The sequence below is a fragment of the Oryzias latipes genome, chromosome 9 (genome assembly GCF_053564925.1).
Source record: "Oryzias latipes strain Hd-rR chromosome 9, Olatipes_Hd-rR_3.1".
Lineage (NCBI taxonomy): Eukaryota > Metazoa > Chordata > Actinopteri > Beloniformes > Adrianichthyidae > Oryzias > Oryzias latipes.
In genome coordinates, this window is record NC_136245.1 from 1,387,073 (window position 1) to 1,408,678 (window position 21,606).

The following is a 21,606-nucleotide window of genomic DNA, read 5'->3' on the forward strand; positions in this document are numbered from 1 at the left end:
TCAGCCTGAGTTTCTTCTGTAATATGCTGAGCAGATGTAATGAGATTCTGAGATGAAGAAAAACTGTTGTGACCTGAAGGTCGATCCAATCCCATCATCTGTTGTCAAAGCGTCTTCGTCATCTTCCAGTTATGACGCTGATGCTGTTTTCAGCCCCACATCCAAAGTGTCGTTTTCTAGGACATAGTTTCTGCAGAGCGGCAGGAGTTCATTAGAAAGTCACCTCTGAAATGTGGGCGGAACTGTTGGCACGCAGCAACCCCGCCCCCCTTCCCATCACCCATAAATCAGCCCTCTGTTCACACCTTCTCCCACTAGCTTACAGCCCCTCGTACCCCCAAGCTAGCATCACAGCCCATCATATTTTCTTACGTCACAAATACCATTTTTTTCTTCTGCTCCTGATTCACAGTGATTGGCATAAAGAAACACTCAGAAACACGATTTTAATCTTATTTTTCTTTACGTATGTCCTCCATGAAGAGAGAAATGCCACCAGAACATGTTAAAAACGCCAAAGACACCATTTTCCTTGGAGTGGCTCTTTTCTGAAAGCTGTGTAATTCTGGGAATCGTCTCTTTTTTGTTGTTTTTTAAAGCAAAAGAAACAAAGAAGCTTTTCTACTTTTATTAAGTCGTTTTTCATTTTCTGAGACCCGTAAAAGCATCATTTCATAAAAAATTCCTATTCCAATAACTGAAAGGTCAAAGTTTAGCAGTTCTGGTGGTGTTTTCTGATGCACAGTTTGTGACTCAGACGTTTCCCACCTCTGATGCCACATGTGGAGATCTCAGCGTGATGTTGGGCAGCGTCTGTTCGACGCAGCACTTTACCACAATGATGGCCTTTCTAAGCAGCTACTACTTAGCAGCATTGGTGGGTGAAAGGAGGAGTTTCCTCCCAGGGCAGCAGATTCTCATAACTGATGGTGACAAATGTGGACGTAGTGATTTCGTCCCCATAATGACTATCTGCTATTTTGAAACGGCCGTCTCTGTTTTTGTCTGAAAATGAGCCGCTCTCACTGGAAGCCTTGGGAGTCGCTGGAGCTCCATATTTGCGGAGGCCGCCGCCTCGACCCACGCTGGAATATGTCTGCATGGAATCAAGACCATGCTGAGACGAGAAGCCTTCGGACGGACTTCAGACCCTGAGGGCCTGCAGGGGGGCTCGGCTCACACCAGACCCTGGAAGCTCTTTCATGTGGGACATAAAGCCTGCTAACGCTCAGGTTTACAGGCTTTCTGAACCCTGATCCGGCACACAACAAGCTGTGAAGGGAGAGGCTTTGGTTGCTCCCCTATTCCCATCACTTGCGTCAGACTAGAGTGGATCCAGTTTTTGGAGTCCTCCATCTGTGCTGTATGTCTTGTGCATGCAGCATACTTGACAATTAAGCTGACTTTGACTTTGAGCCCAGCTGCCCTGGACCGTTTTCAACTACAAACCACAAAGATCTGCTCCTTCTGGGTCACAGTTTTCAGGAATTTGTTGTTTTCCTGATCATGTCTGTGTTTGCTCTCAGAAAGAAGTGGCTGGGATCCAGCTTTTTCTCCTCTGTTCTCCTTTTCCACCGCAGAATCCGGATGCGTCATGGAAGTGTGCTGTGGCTGAACACGAAGACTCGTCTGTTTTTCATGAGTCTCTGCAGCTCTTCCAGAAACTTCCAGCTCTGTGAAATCGGACGATAAAGTGTGGCAGTGATTATCAGATGCTGGATCGGCTCTGCCGTCCTCCGGAACGTCCCGCTTGTTTTGGTGACGGATGTGATTCCCGGATGGGATTCCCAGTGGAAATGGCAGTCATGAGGCTGCAGCGCAGGCAGGCATGACTGGAAAAAAGTCATTTGAAGCCTCAAAGTAGCAGTTTGGCTGAAACGGGAAACCAGAATCTTGCAGGTTAAAGCGTTTCAGGCCCTATATCCTGCTTTTCTTAAGCCTTTCAGAGTAAACTATATCCAAAGATCTATGACCTTTGACCCACGGTTTTTAGGAAATGCAGAGTTCATTTCCTACCCAGAAGTAAGACGACTCGATCTCTGAGGCTCCGCCTTTCCTTCTTTGTGGGTGCCGCCCATTTCATGATGTCATCCTAGAGTCGGCCTGAGCAGCGTCTCTGCGTTTCTCCCACGGAAAAAAAAGTCAGCACTTTTGCAAAGATGGGATGTGCATGTTCATATAAAATGAAACCGTTTAGCCAATCACCGCTAGCTCCACAGAGAAAGTGGGTGTGTCTGTTAGCCCGGCCGGCGGGCAGAGCTGGCAGTGCAGACTCTTCCTGGAAGGGGCGGGTCCTCACTTTGTGATGTCACAAAGTGTTCATGGGTTGGGAGGGACTGGCGCTCAGAGAGCAGGTTTTTAGAGGAACGCTCAGAGATGCGTGAACGGATCAAAATGCCACTGTTTTTTTTTTTAATGAGCAATGAACATATTTTATTTATGAAGGCTGAAAAAGTGGATTTAGCATGAAATGGGCCCTTCAAGGCGGAGTGCAGATGTTTTTCCTTTGGCATAAAGTCTTTGTTTCTGTGTTTTTGTCTGTCCATTCTCTAATCTTCAGTCCAAGTGTGAAAATGAAAGCTGTTGAACATTTCTGACTTTTGTTTTTACCATGCAGGGAAGAGGTTCAGGAGAACTGCGTCTGCTGGAGGAAGAGGTTCACCTTTGTGTCTAAAATGAGTGCCAACCCCCACACTGGAGTTCTGGACCCGTCTGTCTGCAGGGTGTCGGTCAGAAAGGTACGTCCCAACCGTCCCGCCGCGCGTCATGGCGCTTTTCTGCAGCTGTTGGCTTCTGTGGACCGGGGTGGTTTAGAAACGATTAGAAGACAGCTGAGGGACGGCGCCTGAGACTCTAGAGAAGTGCTGTTAAGACCTCATGCCTTTAAAAGGGGGAACACATCAGCGATCTGATATTTCACCAGGAAGAAAGTTTGGCATCATCTGTAAGGAGCTAGAACATAGGAACAGGATGTGAGCTGAAGTCCTGCCTGCTGGTTAGAAAGAAGTTCAGATGTTTTAGAGGAGATTAGTTTAGCTACTTATCTCCTAAAAGCTTGTGTTCAGAAGACAAAGTGTGTTTTCATGAGAGCCTCTCCAGGACTCAGTCGTTTCAGACCAGCGCCCTGTCATTTCATGTGTAATCACAGGCTTCTGGGATGAGAACGGCGAGTCTAAATACTGTCCTCATGCTTTTCCTGCAGGAACTCAAAGGAGGAAAAGCGTACATGAAGGTAAGAGCGACTCTCCTCTCACTTTTGTAAACACGTGGAGGTACTCTGTGAACTTCAGTGCCACGGCATGTAAATATTAGCATTTCTAGCAGCACTATAGATCAGCGGTCCAATCGACACGCACTTCAGCCCAGAATGTGCAAAAACATCCTGGAAGCTCCTTTCAGTCCCTAAGATGAGTCACGTCTTTCCACTGGAACCTCAAGGTCAAAGCCTCTGTGAAGCTGAGCTGAGGTGCAAATGCGTGGCCGGACAGGAACAGCTTCCTCTGTTTTTACCCGTTCTTCATTTGGATTTCCTGAGTTAAATTTACCCCACTTCCTTTCTTGGGAGTTGGCTTCCTTAAAGTCACACCTATGAAAACAGAAGCTCTCCTGAAGAAAGGGGAACCTGGGGAGGAAGAGGAACTTTTACCTGTGGAAGAGTTTATTTGAAGAAACACAGATGCTGTTTGGACAAAGGAGCGTGGTGTTTGCCGGGCTGTTATCGCCGCACTCTGGAGATGGAATTCAGAGAGGTCACTGACCTCTGAGCTGCAGGACGTGTTGGATTCTTGGACCATTAGGCCTCTGACAGAACAGAATTTGAACACGTGACGGAAAGCGTGATAAGCTGAGAGTTCTCCTGACCCTCTGCAGGGTGTTTATGCCAGGATTAAAGTTCTGGTGGAAAAATGCCACATCTGCCCAATCCTGGATGAACCCTGCTGTCTGAGTCTGTGTTTGGGCGTGGCGATCTGTCTGCACACGGATCAATCCCTAATTAGGAAAACAAAGGTCATATTGAACGTGTTGTTATCCCTCCTGAACTGATTGGCAACATTCTAACGGTGAAGGTGGTTAATCAGCAGCTCCAGAGACTTTCTCCACCACAGCTCAGCGTCAGCCGGCTCTCTGCGGCCTCGCCTCGCCCGGCTTTGGCGTCATCTGCTCTCTTATTCTGCTCACACGGGACACGTGCACGTTCCCGTTTCACATCAGTTCCTCTCTGGTTGTTCTGCTTTGCATCCAGACCACAGCTTCCACAGTTTCAGATCAATGACTGGACCACAAAACTCACATCTGTCTCTGCACTAAAGAAACCTTCTGCACTCATAAAAAAATATCCTGACTGGTTTAAGTTCAGAAAGCAGGAACGACAACTCCTCACTGACTCCGCCCACGCGTCTTAAGGTCGTGTCCCACAGCCACTACAAACCTTTTGTGCATTTTCCACGTATGTCGGTCTTTCATGCGTGATCTACATCAGTGTTTTTCAACTTTTTTTGAGCCAAGGCACACTTTAACCTTGACAAAAATCCCGTGGCACACCAGCATCCAAAAATTAAAAAAAAAATTAAAAATAGGAGAAACTCATAGTCTGTATTGATCTACAGCCTCTCCACAATCTCACAGGCATTTTAGTGATAATTGTGTCAGAAAAAGCTGGAAGTTGCAGCTGTTTTTTCTAAAAGATGTAAAAAAGGTTAATTAGAAGATTTAAAAACGGTTCGTGTGTTGTGGTTTCAAGACGTTTAACAAGGACGACACATTGTGTCACTTTAACCCAATGCATCATGGGAGATGCAGTGATGCAGACAGACTCTCTTCTTTGAGCTTCATTGTTTTGACACCAGATTCTGTGGAAAGCTACACCGCTAAAGAGGAGCTTTAGCTGCTATTTTTGTTGGAACTGAGAGACTTTATGAGCAGAATCAGAACATGGAAGTGAAGACTTTAACCACTTCAGAATGATTGGTGGAGACAGTTAAAGGGGCGGGACTTTTCAGAAAACAGAGCCAACGCTGCGGCTAAATCGCGGTACCGTCATTCTTATCAAAGTGTCTTTAAAAGAATCAAATAAACACAAAGAAAAAAGTATTTTATGATGTTTCATATTCCTAACTACTCAGTGTTTTATCAGGGCCTGTTTGGATGAACACAGAGCTGAAATCCTGGAGATGGAAAATGTTTTTAGATCAGTTAATGAGTCATTTCCCACGGCACACAGGTTGGAAGACACTGATCTACGTCATTCATGAGGGTTTCTTGTGTTCATCGATGTTCTCAGATGTCTGTTGAGGGTTTCAGCTGACGGGTTTTTACGTGGATTCGGTTTTGAGCTGTTCAACATTTTTGGTTGATTGAGAATTACTCAGTTTATGCATATTTTATGTAGTTTATACGCGATTATTACGTAATTCTTACGCAGTTGTGTGTAATTTTTGTGAGATGCAAACAAAAATGTGTGTCTTTCCTTGACCGTATCTCTAACAGACTTTTCACGTGTGAACCTTTCATACCACGTACACGGCGTACAGTTACAATTACATAATTGATGCACGGATCACTAATGAATTACAGATAAACATCACAGTAGTCACACAGTTCACGTTCTATGTTGGTATACGTGTTCTTTGTGTGGTTTATTGGTACTTCTGTGGTTTTAACGTGGTTCATTCCTGATACATCTGTGAAAATTTAACTTAAAGACCACAACTTTTCTCAGTTTTTCCTCGTATAATCACATGGGCCGGGTGAATTCTCAATTCTGATCGGCTGCTGGGTGTCCATTAAAAAGTGATAATCCACAGTGATAACCGCACGCCTAAAAAAGTAGTTCCAGTCACACATCTTAACTCTTCTGTATCACTGCGCTGGCTTCTTTAAAACAAACTTCATCATCCGGACAAAAGCAAGCGGTTGGAGCTGAACTTTCTCTCTGAACTGATGCTTTATGTAACACATCGTGATCATAAACATAGATATCGCTTTCCTTTGCCGCTGCAGTTATGGTCCACGCCTGCCTAGCCAGCAAATAGGTGCGTTGTCATGTTGCCGTGACAACACGCCGCACCAAGTTACAAATGTCTACTTTTTGTGAAAAAGCGAAAAATAACAAGAATAAAGTACTAAAACTGGTTGAATATTTGTTTCTTTTTTAAGTGACCGTGGTATTAGTGGGTTAAGGGCCTTTGTTGTGTGCATTATCAGAATTAACGCACTTAATGGAATCAACCGTCCTCCACTTCATGTCGGATGCTTCAGGCGTCAATTTCTGATAATGTACACTTCGAAGCCCATTGACCCTTACGCGACCAGTTTTTATTTATGTCATACGAAATGTATGTGTGTGACTGTGCCTTTAACGCTGTGACAACACCTGGGGGGGTCTCCTGGGGAGTAGAACCGCCACTGGCTGATTCTGTCATTTGGTCATAAATAAACGGCTAAAACTAGGACTGCATGATATAAGGAAAACTCATTTGTGATATTAGTGATCAATATTGCGATGACGACATAAGTTGTGATACAAAAAGCAAAACTAACATCGCAATTTCCACTTCACTGCAACAGTTTAATTTAGAGTCAACATTTATTAAACATAAAAGCGCTCCATCCGATCAAATGGATAAATGGATTTAATGGATTTATTTGATTTGTTGAATACTTCAAGCTGCCATAATATTGTTTTTCCACATTTAAAGTAACCTTTTTTTGCAATTTTCGCTGTCTTTTGCGATATTCGTATTGCACAGCTTGATCTCATGATACAGAAAAATTTACGATTAATTGTTCAAGCCTAGCAAAATTAAAAAAATAAACATTTTAAGAAAATAGTTGTGGTACTCGGCTGGAGGGGGGGTGTTTTCACATGATAAAGTTATCATTTTCCTGATCCAGAGGCTCGTGGTAAAGTACAGCCCATAATGAGCTGTCAGGTGTAAAACATGGGAGTGAACACACATTTTACACAGTACATAATACACAGGTGACTACACAAACAAACCACACAAAAACCTGTAACACTGAGACACGAGGTAAAAGTACTGCAATCGCGGCTCACGACAAAGTTTGGAATCTAGCCGTGCAGAGAGCAGACTGACCTCTACATGTCATTTAACCAACGCTGCAGTCTTTGCAGAGCAATGACAGCTCTTCCATACGGCCACGGATACGTCAACGTGGGTCTGTGCGGACGCCGTGAGTGTCAGGTGTGGCGGGGCGGGTCCATGGAAAGCTCTACAGAAATCACTGCAGCCAGGCAGGGAGGGCACAGCTAAAATTCAAATACACAATCATAGAACAAGTGTTGTGACACAAACAAAGCACTTAAACAATCTAGATTTTTACAGGTTCTCATATAGCAACAGTTTACAGCTTTAAGCAGAGTTTAAAGGTCCCCCACCCCGTGTAAAAAGTTTAGCTAAGTCATGAAATCTGATACCAGATATGTGGACGTGGACAGTGATGTGTGTGTCTTTCATGATCCATGCCTGATCTACGTCATCCTGAAGTGTTTCTCGCCTTCGTCGATGCTCAGATGTCCGTAGAGGGTTTCAAAATTTGGGTCAGTTGAGAATTACGCAGTTTATTTTACATAGTTTATACGCAATTATTACGTAAGTCTAACGCAGTTGTGTGATTTTTATGAGATCCATACACAAATGTGTGTCTTTCCACGACCGTTCCACGTTTGTCTAACAGACTTTTCATGCATGAACCACCGATGTATAACTTTTGTGTCACGTATACGGCGCACACATCACGTTACGATTACGTTATGCACAAATCACTAATGAACTGCATATAAACAGCACAATAATCACACACGGTTCTACGCTGGTTTACGTGTTCTTTGTGTGGTTTATTCCTACTTCTCACTTTTTCCACGTAGATTCACTTAAGACCAATTCTCATCCGTGCGGGATGTGGAATATGTACGTCGTGGCTGTGAGACACGACCGTTACAGGCTGAGGCGGCACAGCAGGAGGAGCATGACGGCCCAAAAACATCCCTGCAGGTCAAAGAAAGAGGACTCACCAAACATATTTACTCAAGGAACGCAGCTGTTCAAAAAAGCACTGAGTACCGGTAATTAGATATTTGGGACTTGGATTCTTTTTTTCCCCCCAGATACTAGAAGCAGTTTTTTCAAATGTAGGAAAAACTTCCCTTAATGGACCAGAAGAGTAAATGTTTAAATGAAGGTTTTTTTTTAGTAATCTCCTCTGGAGACAGATGGATGAAGACAACAGTAACAGACTCAAAGACAGACTGTAATCTACGATAAATCGCAAATGTATCGTTATCGCAATATCAAGCTGTGCAAAACGCATATCTCAAAAAATGGCAGAAATTGCAGTAAATGGTTCCCTTAAATGTGCTACAACAATTTTATGGCAGCTTGATGTATTTAATGTAGACGAGGGTCATTTGGAGGATAATTTTAATGATGTTGACTCTTATTTAAATGAAACTGTTGCATTGAAAGTGAAATGTTTTGGTTGTTTTGCTATTTGTTCATGAATCGCAGGTTATATAGTCACCGCAGTATTGATCACTAATATTGCATATCAGGAGTTTTTCTCATATGGTGCAGCCCTACAACAGATGCTTCCATTTGCAGCTTCTACACGAATCCCAGCATCTTTAGAAATATTTGAATGGGATCATTTCATGTGTTCGACTAATTCAACACGGGACATGCCCATTTATGGTCAAAGTTAGCGTATTTACACAGTAGAGCATACAGTAAAGCACATTCAAGCTCTCATTACATAAAGACACAAACATAAAAAACATTTGTATTTGACACAAGTCCACCAGCTTCACGTGAAGATCAGTAAAGAGCCGAGTTTCTCTGCTGTAGGGATTCATTTCTGAACAAAGTTTTGATTTCAAATCAAGAAGAAACCCTTCAGTCCTTTTTAAAAAGCGTGATCCACATTTGGTAGATGGTTAAACTCCCATCCTCCCTCAGCGGGATGTGGTGTCGAATGGACTGGTGGGCTTTAGTGGAGATCCGTCAGAGCTCTGCTGCTCAGCCACAGTGTGGTAATGTGCCTCATAAGGAGGCAGGGGAGCCCGGGTCATGAATCCAGAACCAATCCTCTCCTCTTCACCCTCAGCTGGGCTTCACAGACCTCAACATGGCGGAGTTTGCCGGTTCAGGCTCCACCATTCGCTGCTGTCTGCTGGAGGGATACGACACCAAGAACACGCGGCAGGACAACTCCATCCTGAAGGTGAGTGGACGATGACAAACAAAATGACAACTGACAAATTCCCATTTGCATGAGTTCATTCAGAGTTACAACTTCAAATCTGTGATTCCAAATGCTAAAATGTGATTCTGCCTGAATCTGCTGCTGCAAATCACAAGTTCGCTACAACTGCGCTCTGACTTCTGACACATTTCTTGCGAAAAACTTGTGTCAAAAGTGATCTGTATCCGATAATGAAACAAGGGGGGGAGGGAGGGTTAGAGGAAGGGGGAGTCAACCAATCAGAGTGCAGCACTCTGATTGGAAGATCTTCACAGATATGGACTTCCTGCAATTTAAAATTTATTAAACCCCAACGTTTTTTGAATTAATGATTCTTTTTGTCTTATGTTGTATATGTATGTGTATATATTTATATAATTTTTGTTTCATTTCTTATACTTTTCTGTAATATGTACACATTTCAATTCCCCCTGAGACATTCACATTCTTATTGTATTATGTTGTTTGTCAATAAAGTTTTTTTTAAAAAAGATATGGACTTCCTGCTTCAATAACTCTTCTGATAAATGTTCAAATGTGACAGTAAGTCTCTCAATCATTTTGTATTAACACAGAAAGTCTGTTTTTTCCTGCATTTTAATGAGAGATGATCTCTTCGGTCTTTAAATGCAGACATGCAGCGAGACGGCTGCCAACGGACCGTCAGCAGGAAGATCCTCTTTGTTGTAGCAGAACAACAGGGCCAGGGCTATTGAGCAGCTTTAGTATAAATCATATGTATCAACATTTGAAAAAATATATCAGATTAGATCAACACGTTCCCCGCAGCCACAGCAGCCGCGCTCCGTGGAGAAGAGGGGAGGCGAGGAGCCCGCTGGGCTACAGCCCGTCAGAGCGCAGTTGGAGCGCACTTGTGATTTGCGGCAGCAGATTCCAGCACACGCAGAAGCAGATTGGAGCGGTTGTAATCACAGAACTCTAAATGAACACATGCAAATGGGAACTTGTCAGTTGTAATTTAGTTTGTTAAATTTTACAGCAGAACATTTTTACACACAGATGCAGATTTCTGGTGTGCAAGCTCTCACATTCTATATTATAAGTTCTCACATCAAATCTACTGGAACATATCTACCTTCATAGAAACAGCCAACCATAAATGTGCTCACTTGTATGGTTCTGCTGTTATCAGACAGGGTGGTGTTTTTCACATACCTGACATGTTTGGAGAGACGGAGGGAAGACGTCTGTCCAAACATGTCAGGTATGTGAAAAACACCACCGTGTCTGATAACAGCACAACCCAGGAAGTCGGTTAGTAATACAGACGCTATGAACTTTACTGAACAAATGTGCTCAGCACAGCAGAGATTGTGTGGAGGATCAAACCGTCTCAGTCACAGCTGAGCTTCTGCACAATATGCAAATGTTTTTAATCTCATTGGAAAAACTGTCCAAAGTTTCTGCTATTACCTCAGCCTAAACAATCAGCATTGATGGCTTCACTTCCACAGAAGATCGTGGCTATGTCCAAATTCCTGCCCTACTCACTATGTAGTGCGTTTGCCATTTTGTAGTGCTGGCTCTACTGGTCATTGACTGTGCTGTTCAGACGTTTTTCAGAGACTGTGCTGATGAAACAAAGAAGTAGGTGTCATGAACTTGTTTCTGTCTTGAAGGTGATCATTGGAATGACTCTTTTGTCTGGAGATCCCTGTTTCAAGAGGTGAGTGCCCCACATGCTGGCGTCCAACGCCGTCTTTGATGGATTGTTTGAATGTTCTGGATTTATGTCATAAGATATGAAGGACAAAACATTCCTAAAGGGAAAAAAACTATCAACTCAAACTTAAACTGGAGCTGCTTTTAACTATAACCATAGATGGAAAATGTTCCTTATTTTTGGATTGGTAAATATTGACAGTTAACCAGCTTTTAACAAGCTTTTGACAGATTTAATTCCTAATGACACCATCATATGAGTAATCGATGAGTCCTGAAGTTATGAGATCCGTTTCATTCTTTTTTCAGGAAGGTTTTCAAAGATCTCAGTCCAAATGTCGTTACAGAAGCACAGATATTCCATAAAACATCTGTCTTTTAGGTCGCTGAGGACAATTTAAGAAGAAACCATATATTTGAGCTGATTTTTACTGGGGAGCAGCTAAAATCCATCTGAATTTTTTTTTTAAATGTTTTGAATTTAAAAAAAAATATGTTTGTGTCCATGTTTCTTTGTTCAATTAAGACAAGTTTAGCTCCAAACTGGACAGATTTTACTGTTACAGTGGGGGTTTATGTATCTTCAGACAAACAAAGTATATTTGTATAAACCCCTTTTGGATTTGAGGCTAAACTTTATCTATGATCATTATATTTGAAAGAAGAGAGAAAGAAATGGAGTGGGATGTTAGAGATGGGGGGGGTAAGGGATTAGAATGGGGGGGGGCAGTCGATAATACAAAGTCAAAACATAAGATGTGCACTACTACTTACAGGTTGGAAGTATATTCATACATTGATGATGGAAGATGTGTCTCACTAGACTTCTGCACACAGACAGCTAAACACTAGATCCGCATTACTAATATTCTTGAGGGGGGGGTCCAAACAACCCCCATGCCCATATTTGTGCAAAAGTGAAGAAGGATATTTCAGATTTCTTTTTTTTTTTCAAGTTAAAGGGTGTGAATATTTTCTGTACATAAAACACATGCATGCATGCACACACACACTCACACACCCACAGGGCTACCATAATCTGCACTGTAATTATGACCCCCCCCCACCCCCAGAGAGAGTTGGTTCTGGCTTGTTTTCTTCAGAAACAGCAGACGTGCCTTTCACTCCTTCTGCTCTGCTGCTGCTTCCAGAAGAATCTGTCAGTCCTGGACCGTGTTTCTGCATTCACGCCCCCCAGACATTTACTGCTGCAGTCACTTGAAATACTTCAGCTGCTGCGCTGATTTCAACACTGGGCCTCATCTGACCCGAGCCCCCCCCCCCCCCCCCCCCCCCCCCCCCCCCCCCCCCGAGCTCATTTCATCTGCTCCAGATTGATCAACTCTCTGGTTCCTTCTCTTTCCCCCCTGCAGGCCTCCAAGCACAGCAAAGTCCATCTCTGTCCCCGGACAGGAGCACGCCCTGCAGCTGGACTGTAAGGGGGAGGGAACGGCCGAACCCGGACCGGCCGTGGGGGTTTCTCTGGGGCGGGCCCCAAAGCCTCGGCCTTCCATCATCAGCTCGGGTACGGCAGATAGCAGTCGGGTTTGAACAGATGTGGCCTTTGGTGGTGCCGTGTTTTGAATCACACCCCACAGTGGGAGGAAATCCCAGAGTTCTTGGGTCAGACGTTTCCACACAGAGGTGGAGCTGCACAAACCAGGAGTGTCTGCGGAAACAGACTGTTTGATAAGGCAGAGAAACCCAAAACACGTCGGGTCGAACGTGTTCACCAGCTTTAACTTGTGACTTTCCTTCTACACAGAAGCTAAACACCAACATGTGGATTTTCTCATTATACCAGGAAACGGCATTGAACCTGCTGACAAGGCCACAAAAAGATGTTAGCTGGGACTAATCAGATTACTGCGAGTAATCTGCTCATTGAATGGGGCTCGTGCTCCTCAGGTTTTTGTCAGCTGGGGGAGAAAGTGACTTCTGCAGACACGAGGGGTTCCTGTCTTTGTGTTTGACTTCCTCTGGTCTCCTCCAGGTTTGCTGGATGAGACAGAGGGGAACCAGAACCAGTCCTCTTCCACAGAAGCGTTCCAGTCCGGTCACTCTCGGAACTCCAGTTACGCCAGCCAGCACAGCAAAATCTCAGGTCAGCGTTCCACTTTAGCACTTTACCAAATGTGTCTCAGTAAAGCTGCAACAATTGAAACAAATCAAACACTTTGGGGGAAAGTTCTTCAAAGACGCAGGTCATCGGCATCTTCGGGGTGTCTTTTAAGCATGTTTTGCTCTAAGAGGATCCTGTTGAGCCATTAAATGAGAACTTCTCGTTTCTATATTCACGATGCTGAAAAGCCTCTGAAGGCTCCGATTCATCCAGGTGGAGTTTTTCATTCCCGTCTTTCTTAGGATGTTGTTTTTTTCAGGGAAATTGCAGCAAAATCACAGATTTTTTGGGGGGAAAACCTGAATAAGAATCCATGTTATAAAAGGGCTGCACCGGTGGGACAGTGGTTAGAGCTCTTGGCTCACAGGAAGAAGGCCCCCGGTTCAAGTCCCGGCTGGGGGACCTGAACTAGAACCTCAATGGGGGGGGCCTTTCTGTGTGTTTCTGTGTGGAGTTTGCATGTTCTCCCCGTGCATGCGTGGGTTTCCCGGGGTCTCCGGCTTCCTCCCCCTGTCCAAAAACATGCTTCATAGGTTCATTGGAAACTCTAAATTGACCCTAGGTGTGAGTGTGAGAGTGACTGAATGTGTGATTGTGGCCCTGCGACAGAGACAGTGTACCCCGCCTTCGCCCATAAGTGGCTGGGATAGGCTCCAGCAGCCTGTGACCCCGAAAGGGACAAAACGGTAGAAAATGAATGAATGTTATTAAAGTGTAGATGTCATTTTTGATACTAGCTTGGACATTCATTTGTTCTTTTTTCAAAACATTCCCAGTGGTTTTCAGGTGATAGTTATGTTGGCGGAGGTCTTTCATGAAAAAGTAAAAGTTTGCAGTAAGATGAGCTCAGACTGAGTCTGTCTCAGCAGAGACAGCAGCTGTGGGCTACAGGTTTGTTGGGGAACGTTTGGCTTTGGTTAATGAAAGGGCTCTTATGTGCGCGCACATCGACGTGACTGTTAACCCAGTTTAACCAGTTGAGATGAGGACATGGTGGGAGGCTCGAAGGTTCTGTTCCCGGGATGCTGAAGTTCCTAAAATGCCGCTTCCACATGAGACTCTTAAGGGGTTAATCCGGGGAGGTTCCTCCGTGGTTTGACTGACGGCGTCTTGTTTTCGCCGTCGGCTTTCAGGCTACAGCACGGAGCACTCCTGCTCGTCCAGCCTGTCGGACCTCACGCACCGCAGGAATACCTCAACAGGAAGCAGCGCCTCTGGGGGTCTGGGGTTCACCGCTGACCCTCCACTTGAAGGCGAGAAGGACGCTGGACGTCCGGAAAGGCCGCCCCGGCCCCCGCGGCCCGCTCTGCCCCCAAACAGGCCTCCCAGGTAGAGATGCGGGTGTGGTCCCGCCTGAACGGACAGCAGGGACACGGAGCTCACCTGTTGTTGTCCGGCTGCGTTCTGCATTTCAGGAGGAAGCAGGAGGCCGTGGAGAATCGCCCGTCCTGGGTGAACGACACCCGCATGGATGCAGACGACATCGTGGAGAAGATCGTCCAAAGTCAGAACTTTGCAGACATTAACAACTCGGAAGGTACAGAGTGACAGCTGCTCTCAAAGCTGAGTGGATGGGTGTGTGGTTGTGCGATTGTGTGTCCCACAGTGTGTGCCCATGTGTGATTCTGAAACAGCAGGAAGAGGACTGTTACCTGTAGCTCCACGCCACAATGCCGCCAGCATGTGGCGATTCCTCAGATCCATGTGTTGACACAGAACCCTCTGCTCCTTCTGCTGTGTCTGAGCTGACGGCGCGCACGTGAGCTCATGCACTGCTGACTGTGTTTTTGGTCTGCAGACAGTAACCTGCGGCTGTTCGTCAGCAGAGACGGGACCACGGCGCTCAGCGGCATCCGGCTGGGAAACAGGTGAGAACGCCGGCTGGCTTTCATCCGAGACGCATCCACGTGCACGTGAAACATTCGAACACGCGCACACATCAAAGGAACCGGACAGAAGAACAAACGGAAGAAAAACCCAGGGGGACAGATCAGTTTGAGGCTCACGAACAATTCATATAAATAACAAATAAATGTGTTAAAGTCAAAAGGATTTCAAAGGTTTAGTAACTGTTGAGCCTAAAAATAATAATTATGACGTGTAGCTCGTAAAAAAGGTCAAGGTGCTTAAAAATCTCCAGATGGATGAAGCCATCAGGGGGTCTCGGGTTCTACGCAACCTGCAGGTGACGGTCTTCATGGGTTCAGATCAGGTCCAGCCTGGACGTCTTGAAGACGAGCTGCTGACCTCTCTGTGCAGACAGACGGGTGTTAGCTGTGGATGTGATGAACAGATGACATATTGGCAGCAATGCTGAGGAGGAGGAGGAGGAGGAGTCTACCTGGAGGTGATGAAGTGCCGTCTTTGGTGAAGGAGCTCTGCCTCTGACTCCTGACTGTCACAAACATTCACGCAGCTTCAAAGCTCAGGCTGAGCCGCAGGAGCTTCTCTGCCATCCAGACACTCCAGAGAAACCATGACATGTCTTTCCTCTGAAGCACAGTCTGCTTCTTTTAGTCCAGACATCATCAGCAGATTCATAGTCTGAAAGGCTGCGAGATGTCAGGATTGAAACAGTATCCTGGCTTCAAAGCTTTGAAGTTTGTTTCTACTGTAAGAATTCATAAATGGATCAATCGCTGCGTTTCCATCTCACATACAGTACAGACCAAAAGTTTGGACACACCTTCTCATCCAAAGAGTTTTCTTTGTTTTCATGACTATGAAAATTCTAGATTCTCACTGAAGGCATCAGAACTGTGAATTAACACGTGTTAAAGTGTGAATCAAACCTAAAATATGTCATATTGAAGGTTCTTCATAGTAGCCACCTTTTGGTTTGATTAATGCTTTGCACACTCTTGGCATTCTCTGGATGAGCTTAGTCACCTGAAATGGTCTTCCAACAGTCTTGAAGGAGTTCCCAGAATGCTTAGCACTTGTTGGCCCTTTTGCCTTCACTCTGCAGTCCAGCTCACCCCAAACCATCTTGATTGGGTTCAGGTCCGGTGACTGTGGAGGCCAGGTCATCTGTTGCAGCACCCCCCCACTCTCCTTCTTGGTCAAATAGCCCTTCCTCAGCCTGGAGGTGCGTTTGGGGTCATTGTCCTGTTGAAAAAGAAATGATGGTCCAACTAAACGCAAACCGGATGGAATAGCATGCCCAGACTTCCACTGGTCTGATGTCCATTCCTGGTGTTCTTTAGTCTAAACAAGTCTCTTCTGCTTATTGCCTTTCTTTAGCGGTGGTTTTCTAGCAGATATTCTACATGAAGGCCTGATTCCCACAGTCTCCTTTGAACAGTTGTAGAGCTGTGTCTGCTGCTAGAACTCTGTGTGCCATTGACCTGCTCTCTAATCTGAGCTGCTGTTAAGCTGCCATTTCTGAGGCTGCTGACTCGGATGAACTTATCCTCCCCAGCAGAGGTGACTCTTGGTCTTCCTTTCCTGGGGGGGTCCACATGTGAGCCAGTTTCTTTGTAGAGCTTGATGGTTTTTGTGACTCACTTGGGGACACTTTTAAAGTTTTCCCAAGTTTTGGGACTGACTGACCTTCATTTCTTAAAGTAATGATGTCCACTCGTTTTTCTGTACTTAGCTGCTTTTTCCTGCTATAATCCAAATTCTAACAGTCTATTCAGTAGGACTATCAGCTGTGTATCCACCTGACTTCTGCACAACACAACTGATGGTCCCAACCCCATTTATAAGGCCAGAAATCCCACTTATTAAACCTGACAGGACACACCTGTGAAGTGAAAAACATTTCAGGTGACTACATCTGGAAGCTCATCAAGAGAATGCCAAGAGTGTACAAAGCAGTAATCAAAGCAAAAGGTGGCTGCTATGAAGAACCTTCAATATGACATATTTTCAGTTGTTTCACACTTTAACACGTGTTAATTCACAGTTTTGATGCCTTCAGTGAGAATCTATAATTTTCATAGTCGTGCAAATGAAAACTCTTTGAAGGAGAAGCTGTGTCCAAACTTTGGTCTGTATTGTATACACAAAACTTTCAGAATGTTGAAGAAACACAATTTCACAATTGCAATGTTTCCTTTAAATCCTAATAATGTGAAAAAACACAGATGTGATTGTTGGTCACATGACTCATTTAATTAGAAGCATTTTAACTTGACATGCCTGAAAAAACACCTCCAAGCTTTTTGATAAATCCAACTTTTTTCATAATTGTGGTGTTTCCATTGGGCGAATTTATTATTGCAAATCCAATGTTATTGTTAATGGAAACACAGCTTCTGTCAACCTTAGAATGATTATAATCTGTTGTGTTTTTCATGAGGAAAGTGAACTGATGGAGTAGTGATGTTGAGGATCCAGATGGATGACCATGATCCTCCTGGAGGCTGGAAGCCCACAAAATGAATAGGAGAAAATCCCTCTTTGATGGGATTCTCCTCAGAGATGATCAAACTTTCTATTCTCCTTTCCATAAACGGGATGCCTGAAACATGTCTGCCTAATAGACTGGATGTTTCTGCTCCTTTGCCCCAGAGGGGTAACTGTGCCTCTTTACCCCAGCTCCTCCGTCGCGTCTTTATTTTGGCTTTTCTGGGGGAGATCTACACCTCTGACTTGGCCTGTTGGTTGACAGACATTAGATTAAACCTGCTGACACAGATAACCGTCTGACACTTGATGTGAACGCCAGCGGTGACATCTTCTCTCCGTTTGCGTGTCTCCTCTCAGGGTTCCCGCCGGCGGATACGAGCCTGTGGTCATCGAGAGCCACTGAGGCGCCGGCCCCTTCACCTGCAGATCATCCGCTCTTATGTCTCCGGTTGTTCTTTGGCTTCAGCTGGTCTGGCGCCCGAAGAGGGAAACCTGTCCATTTGCACTTTATGTGAAGCCGATCGCCAAGCTCCGCCCATCTGTGAGCTCCGCACATCTGAGCTCCGCTGATCTCTGAGCTCCGCCCATCTGAGCTCTACTGATCTGCGAGCTCCGCCCATCTGAGCTCTGCTGATCTCTGAGCTCCGCCCATCTGAGCTCTGCTGATCTCTGAGCTCTGCTGATCTCTGAGCTCCGCCCATCTGAGCTCTGCTGGTCGGCGCTCATGTGTCTGTTATTTTTAAGGGCCGCTCCACATAGAAGCACAAAAATCTCCTCTTTCTTTTTTTAGATTTCAGAAAGCCTCAAGTTTCAGGATTTCTTTCTGCTGGAGGCTCTGCCACTCGTGTCCCAGAAATGTCCAAATAAAATGAATGAAAGCAGCTCTTCCATCTCACCTTTGGGTCTTCCTGTCGCCAAAGCCTTCCTCCTGTTGGAGCAGACCGTTAGGACTTTGGGTGAGGGCTGCGGTGCGGCTCGGTTCCTTGGGGTCGGGACAGAGGAGGTTCAGCACCAACACTTCTAAACGTCACTCCGCTTCGTCCTCACAGCTCGTCTCCTCTGACGCCTTTCACTGACCCCGTCCCTCCTCACCTTTGTCATCCTGAGTCCTGACGCCAATGTTGGCTTGAAGCTGAATTTCGTCCCGCGTCAGCTGGGATGTGGCCCGGGCTAGGTCCCTGCAGCTGGGGGGGGGGACACATTGATGATGAGGACTTCAGTTCATGTTCTGTCAGATGTCATGTTCTGGATTGAATGTTTAGACACTGTTTCTCCATTGGTCCAGCCAGCTGTGGACCCAAAGTTTAGGACGTGAAAATGTTCCCCTTTCATCCAAACTGACTCAAGCCCCTCCCAGCAGTGCATGTGTTGCACGGCAACAGAGCTGGGATCACACTGGATGTGGTCAGCACTTAAGGAAACCACTGAACAGAAACTGCTGTTTCTCCTCGGCAGAACCTCTCCATGCCTGCAGAGTTTCTCTGGAAGGAGCATGAAGCACGATGACGGTTGTGATGACAGAGTGCTGAAGATGAAGAGAAATGTTCCCACTTTTTGGTGGAACACAGGGTTCTGCTAAAGTTCTGCACTCTAACTGCTCCTCTGCTGCCCCCTGGTGGTCATGATTGTATTTTTTCCAGTCTAGATCCCCCCCCCCAGCTCTCTCTCAGGCTCTTGTGATAGATGTCAAACGTTTTAGTTTAGTTTTTTTTAGAAGAAGGCTGGTTTTCTGCAGGACAGTAGCGAGCAGAAGTCGTGTTCCTGCATTGCAGCCTCTTCATCGTGTTTGGATGTTTTAGTGAATCTGCTGTCTTCAGCTCATGACACACAAGTTACTTCACACTTTTTTTCCCTAATTCATCACATTAAAGTCACTTTTGGGGATGAACCACTGAAAGCTAACACAATATTTGGGTTTACGTCACCATGGCAACATCTTTTCTTTTAAAGCATTTAATATTTTAAGCCTTTTTGTTGGAGGTTGTTATAAGCTATGCACAAAAGTCGCCCCAGAGCTTTTTTTCTTTTAGGGATTCTAACAAATTTTATTGTAACAAAACTTGTTTGACCTAAATGTATAGAAGATTGAGATGGAACTGAGCTTCCTGTCTCCAAACACTTTAGGCACAATATGTTTCTGTATTTTACTGCAGAAATGACTAATAAACCATGAAAGCATACGTTGAATTGGTCTCATTTTGATTTAAATGTAGATTTTTGTGTGTGAAGGGTGAGCGGGGGCTTCAGTGGTTCTTATGCATTCATCTGCATTTGGAAACTTCACTGATTGATGTGCTTTATTCTAGTATAAGTCAAAAACCAGAAGAAACCGTTTCCATGAAGAATTGCCACAACTTGGATCAGGACTCTACAGAGACACATGTCTCCGCTTTCCTGTTTTGGATCATCTTCTTACTCAAAAACCCACCAGAACCGGGATCTGAAACCTTCAACACCGAGAGCCATTCAGGCCAGTTTCTTGTGGACCAAAACTGCAAAGTCTTGTTTCACTTTAGAAAAATTCAGGACTTCTTTGCTTTTCTGTAGCTTTCTTTAGAGTCAGAGATATTCAGTTAAAAACTCAATGAAATTTTCTTTTGCTCATTGACATATTTAAATATAATACAAGGAAGATGACATTTTCCTTAAACTCTATAAAGTTGTTTTTTATTCTCGACAACTTATTTTGTTTTATACACTCAATTGCTATTTATCAGGAACACCTGCCCAAATTCTGGTTAATGCAAATTTCTAATCAGCCAATCACGTGACAGCATCTCAGTGCATTTAGTCATGAGGACATGGTCAATAAAATCTGCTGTAGTTCAAACCAGCATCAGAATGAGGAAGAAAGACGATGGAAGTGACTTTGAACGTGGTTGTTGGTTCCAGACGGGCTGGTCTGAGGATTTCAGAAACTGCTGATCTACTGAGATTTTCACCCACAACCATCTCTAGGGTTTACAGAAATGGTCCTAAAAAGAGAAAATAGCCAGAGAGCAGCAGTTCTGTGGTCAGAAATGTCTTGTTGATGTCAGAGGTCAGAGGTCAGACTGGTTCCAGCTGATAGAAAGACAACAGGAACTCAAAGAACCACTGGTTCCAACCGAGGTCTGCAGAAGAGCATCTCTGAAAGAACAACACGTCCAACCTGGAGGCAGATGGACTACAGCAGCAGAAGACCACACCGGGTACCACTGCTGTCAGCTAAGAACAGGAACCTGAGGCTACAATTTACACAGACTCACCAAAACTGGACCATAGAAGATGGAAAAACGTTGTCTGGTCTGAGTCTCCATTTCTGCTGCCACATTCAGATGGTAGGGTCAGAATTTGGCCTCAACAACATGACAGCATGGATCCATCCTGCCTTGTATCAACGGTTCAGGCTGGTGGTGGTGGTTTCATGGTGTGGGGGATGTTATCTTGCCTCACTTTGGTCCCCTTAGTACCAGTTGAGCATGGTTCCAACACCACAGCCTACCTGAGTATTGCTGCTGACCATGTCCATCCCTTTCTGAACACAGTGGACCATCTTCATGCTACTTCCAGCAGGATAAGGCTCCATGTCATCCAGCTGGAATCATCTCAGACTGGTTTCTAGAACATGACAATGAGTTCTCTGGACTCAAACGGCCTCCACAGTCACCAGAACCCAATAGAGAACCTTTGGGATGTGGTGGAACGGGAGACCAGCATCATGGATGTTCAGCAGACAAATCTGCAGCAACTGATGCTGTCATGTCAACATGGACCAAAGATTGAGGAATGTTTCCAGAACCTTGTTGAATCGGATCCACCAAGGATTAAGACGGTTCTGAAGGCTAAAGGAAGTCCAGCAAGGTGGACCTTATAGAGAGGCCAGTGGGTGTCCATGTCTACTCTGGTGGGCTGTCATTCTTTTTCCTGCTTACTGATGTGAATCTACTTCATTGTTTTAAGATCATGAGTGTTTTTTTAATGAGGTGAACAAAGTAGCCTCTCAGCATTGTGTTCTTGTCACCACAGTATTATTTTATTAAACAAGGATGTACATCATGTTTATTGAAAATGTACTCATATATAAATGACCTTTGAATTCTGAGAAAACTTTGAGAGTTGTTGATGAGGTCTGAATGTGTGTTGAGACGAGCCTCATGTGAACAGACTTTCAGCCAAACATGTTGATTGTCATTCATCCAGGT

General features: G+C 44.8%; 1 protein-coding gene across 1 annotated transcript in view; it reads left to right on the forward strand.

The window, feature by feature from the left end:
• The window catches only part of eeig1a (estrogen-induced osteoclastogenesis regulator 1a), a 29,671-nt gene extending 10,062 nt beyond the window's left edge, over positions 1–19,609 (forward strand). Inside the window, exons 3-12 of the mRNA XM_023958893.2 lie at positions 2,618–2,738; positions 3,203–3,232; positions 9,124–9,240; positions 10,902–10,948; positions 12,318–12,469; positions 12,938–13,048; positions 14,200–14,395; positions 14,482–14,603; positions 14,865–14,934; positions 17,780–19,609. Of these exons, the coding sequence (XP_023814661.1) occupies positions 2,618–2,738; positions 3,203–3,232; positions 9,124–9,240; positions 10,902–10,948; positions 12,318–12,469; positions 12,938–13,048; positions 14,200–14,395; positions 14,482–14,603; positions 14,865–14,934; positions 17,780–17,825 (1,012 nt within the window). The 3' untranslated portion in view covers positions 17,826–19,609. The remainder of the gene's footprint in view (positions 1–2,617; positions 2,739–3,202; positions 3,233–9,123; positions 9,241–10,901; positions 10,949–12,317; positions 12,470–12,937; positions 13,049–14,199; positions 14,396–14,481; positions 14,604–14,864; positions 14,935–17,779) is intronic.
• Positions 19,610–21,606: the final 1,997 nt, after the last annotated feature.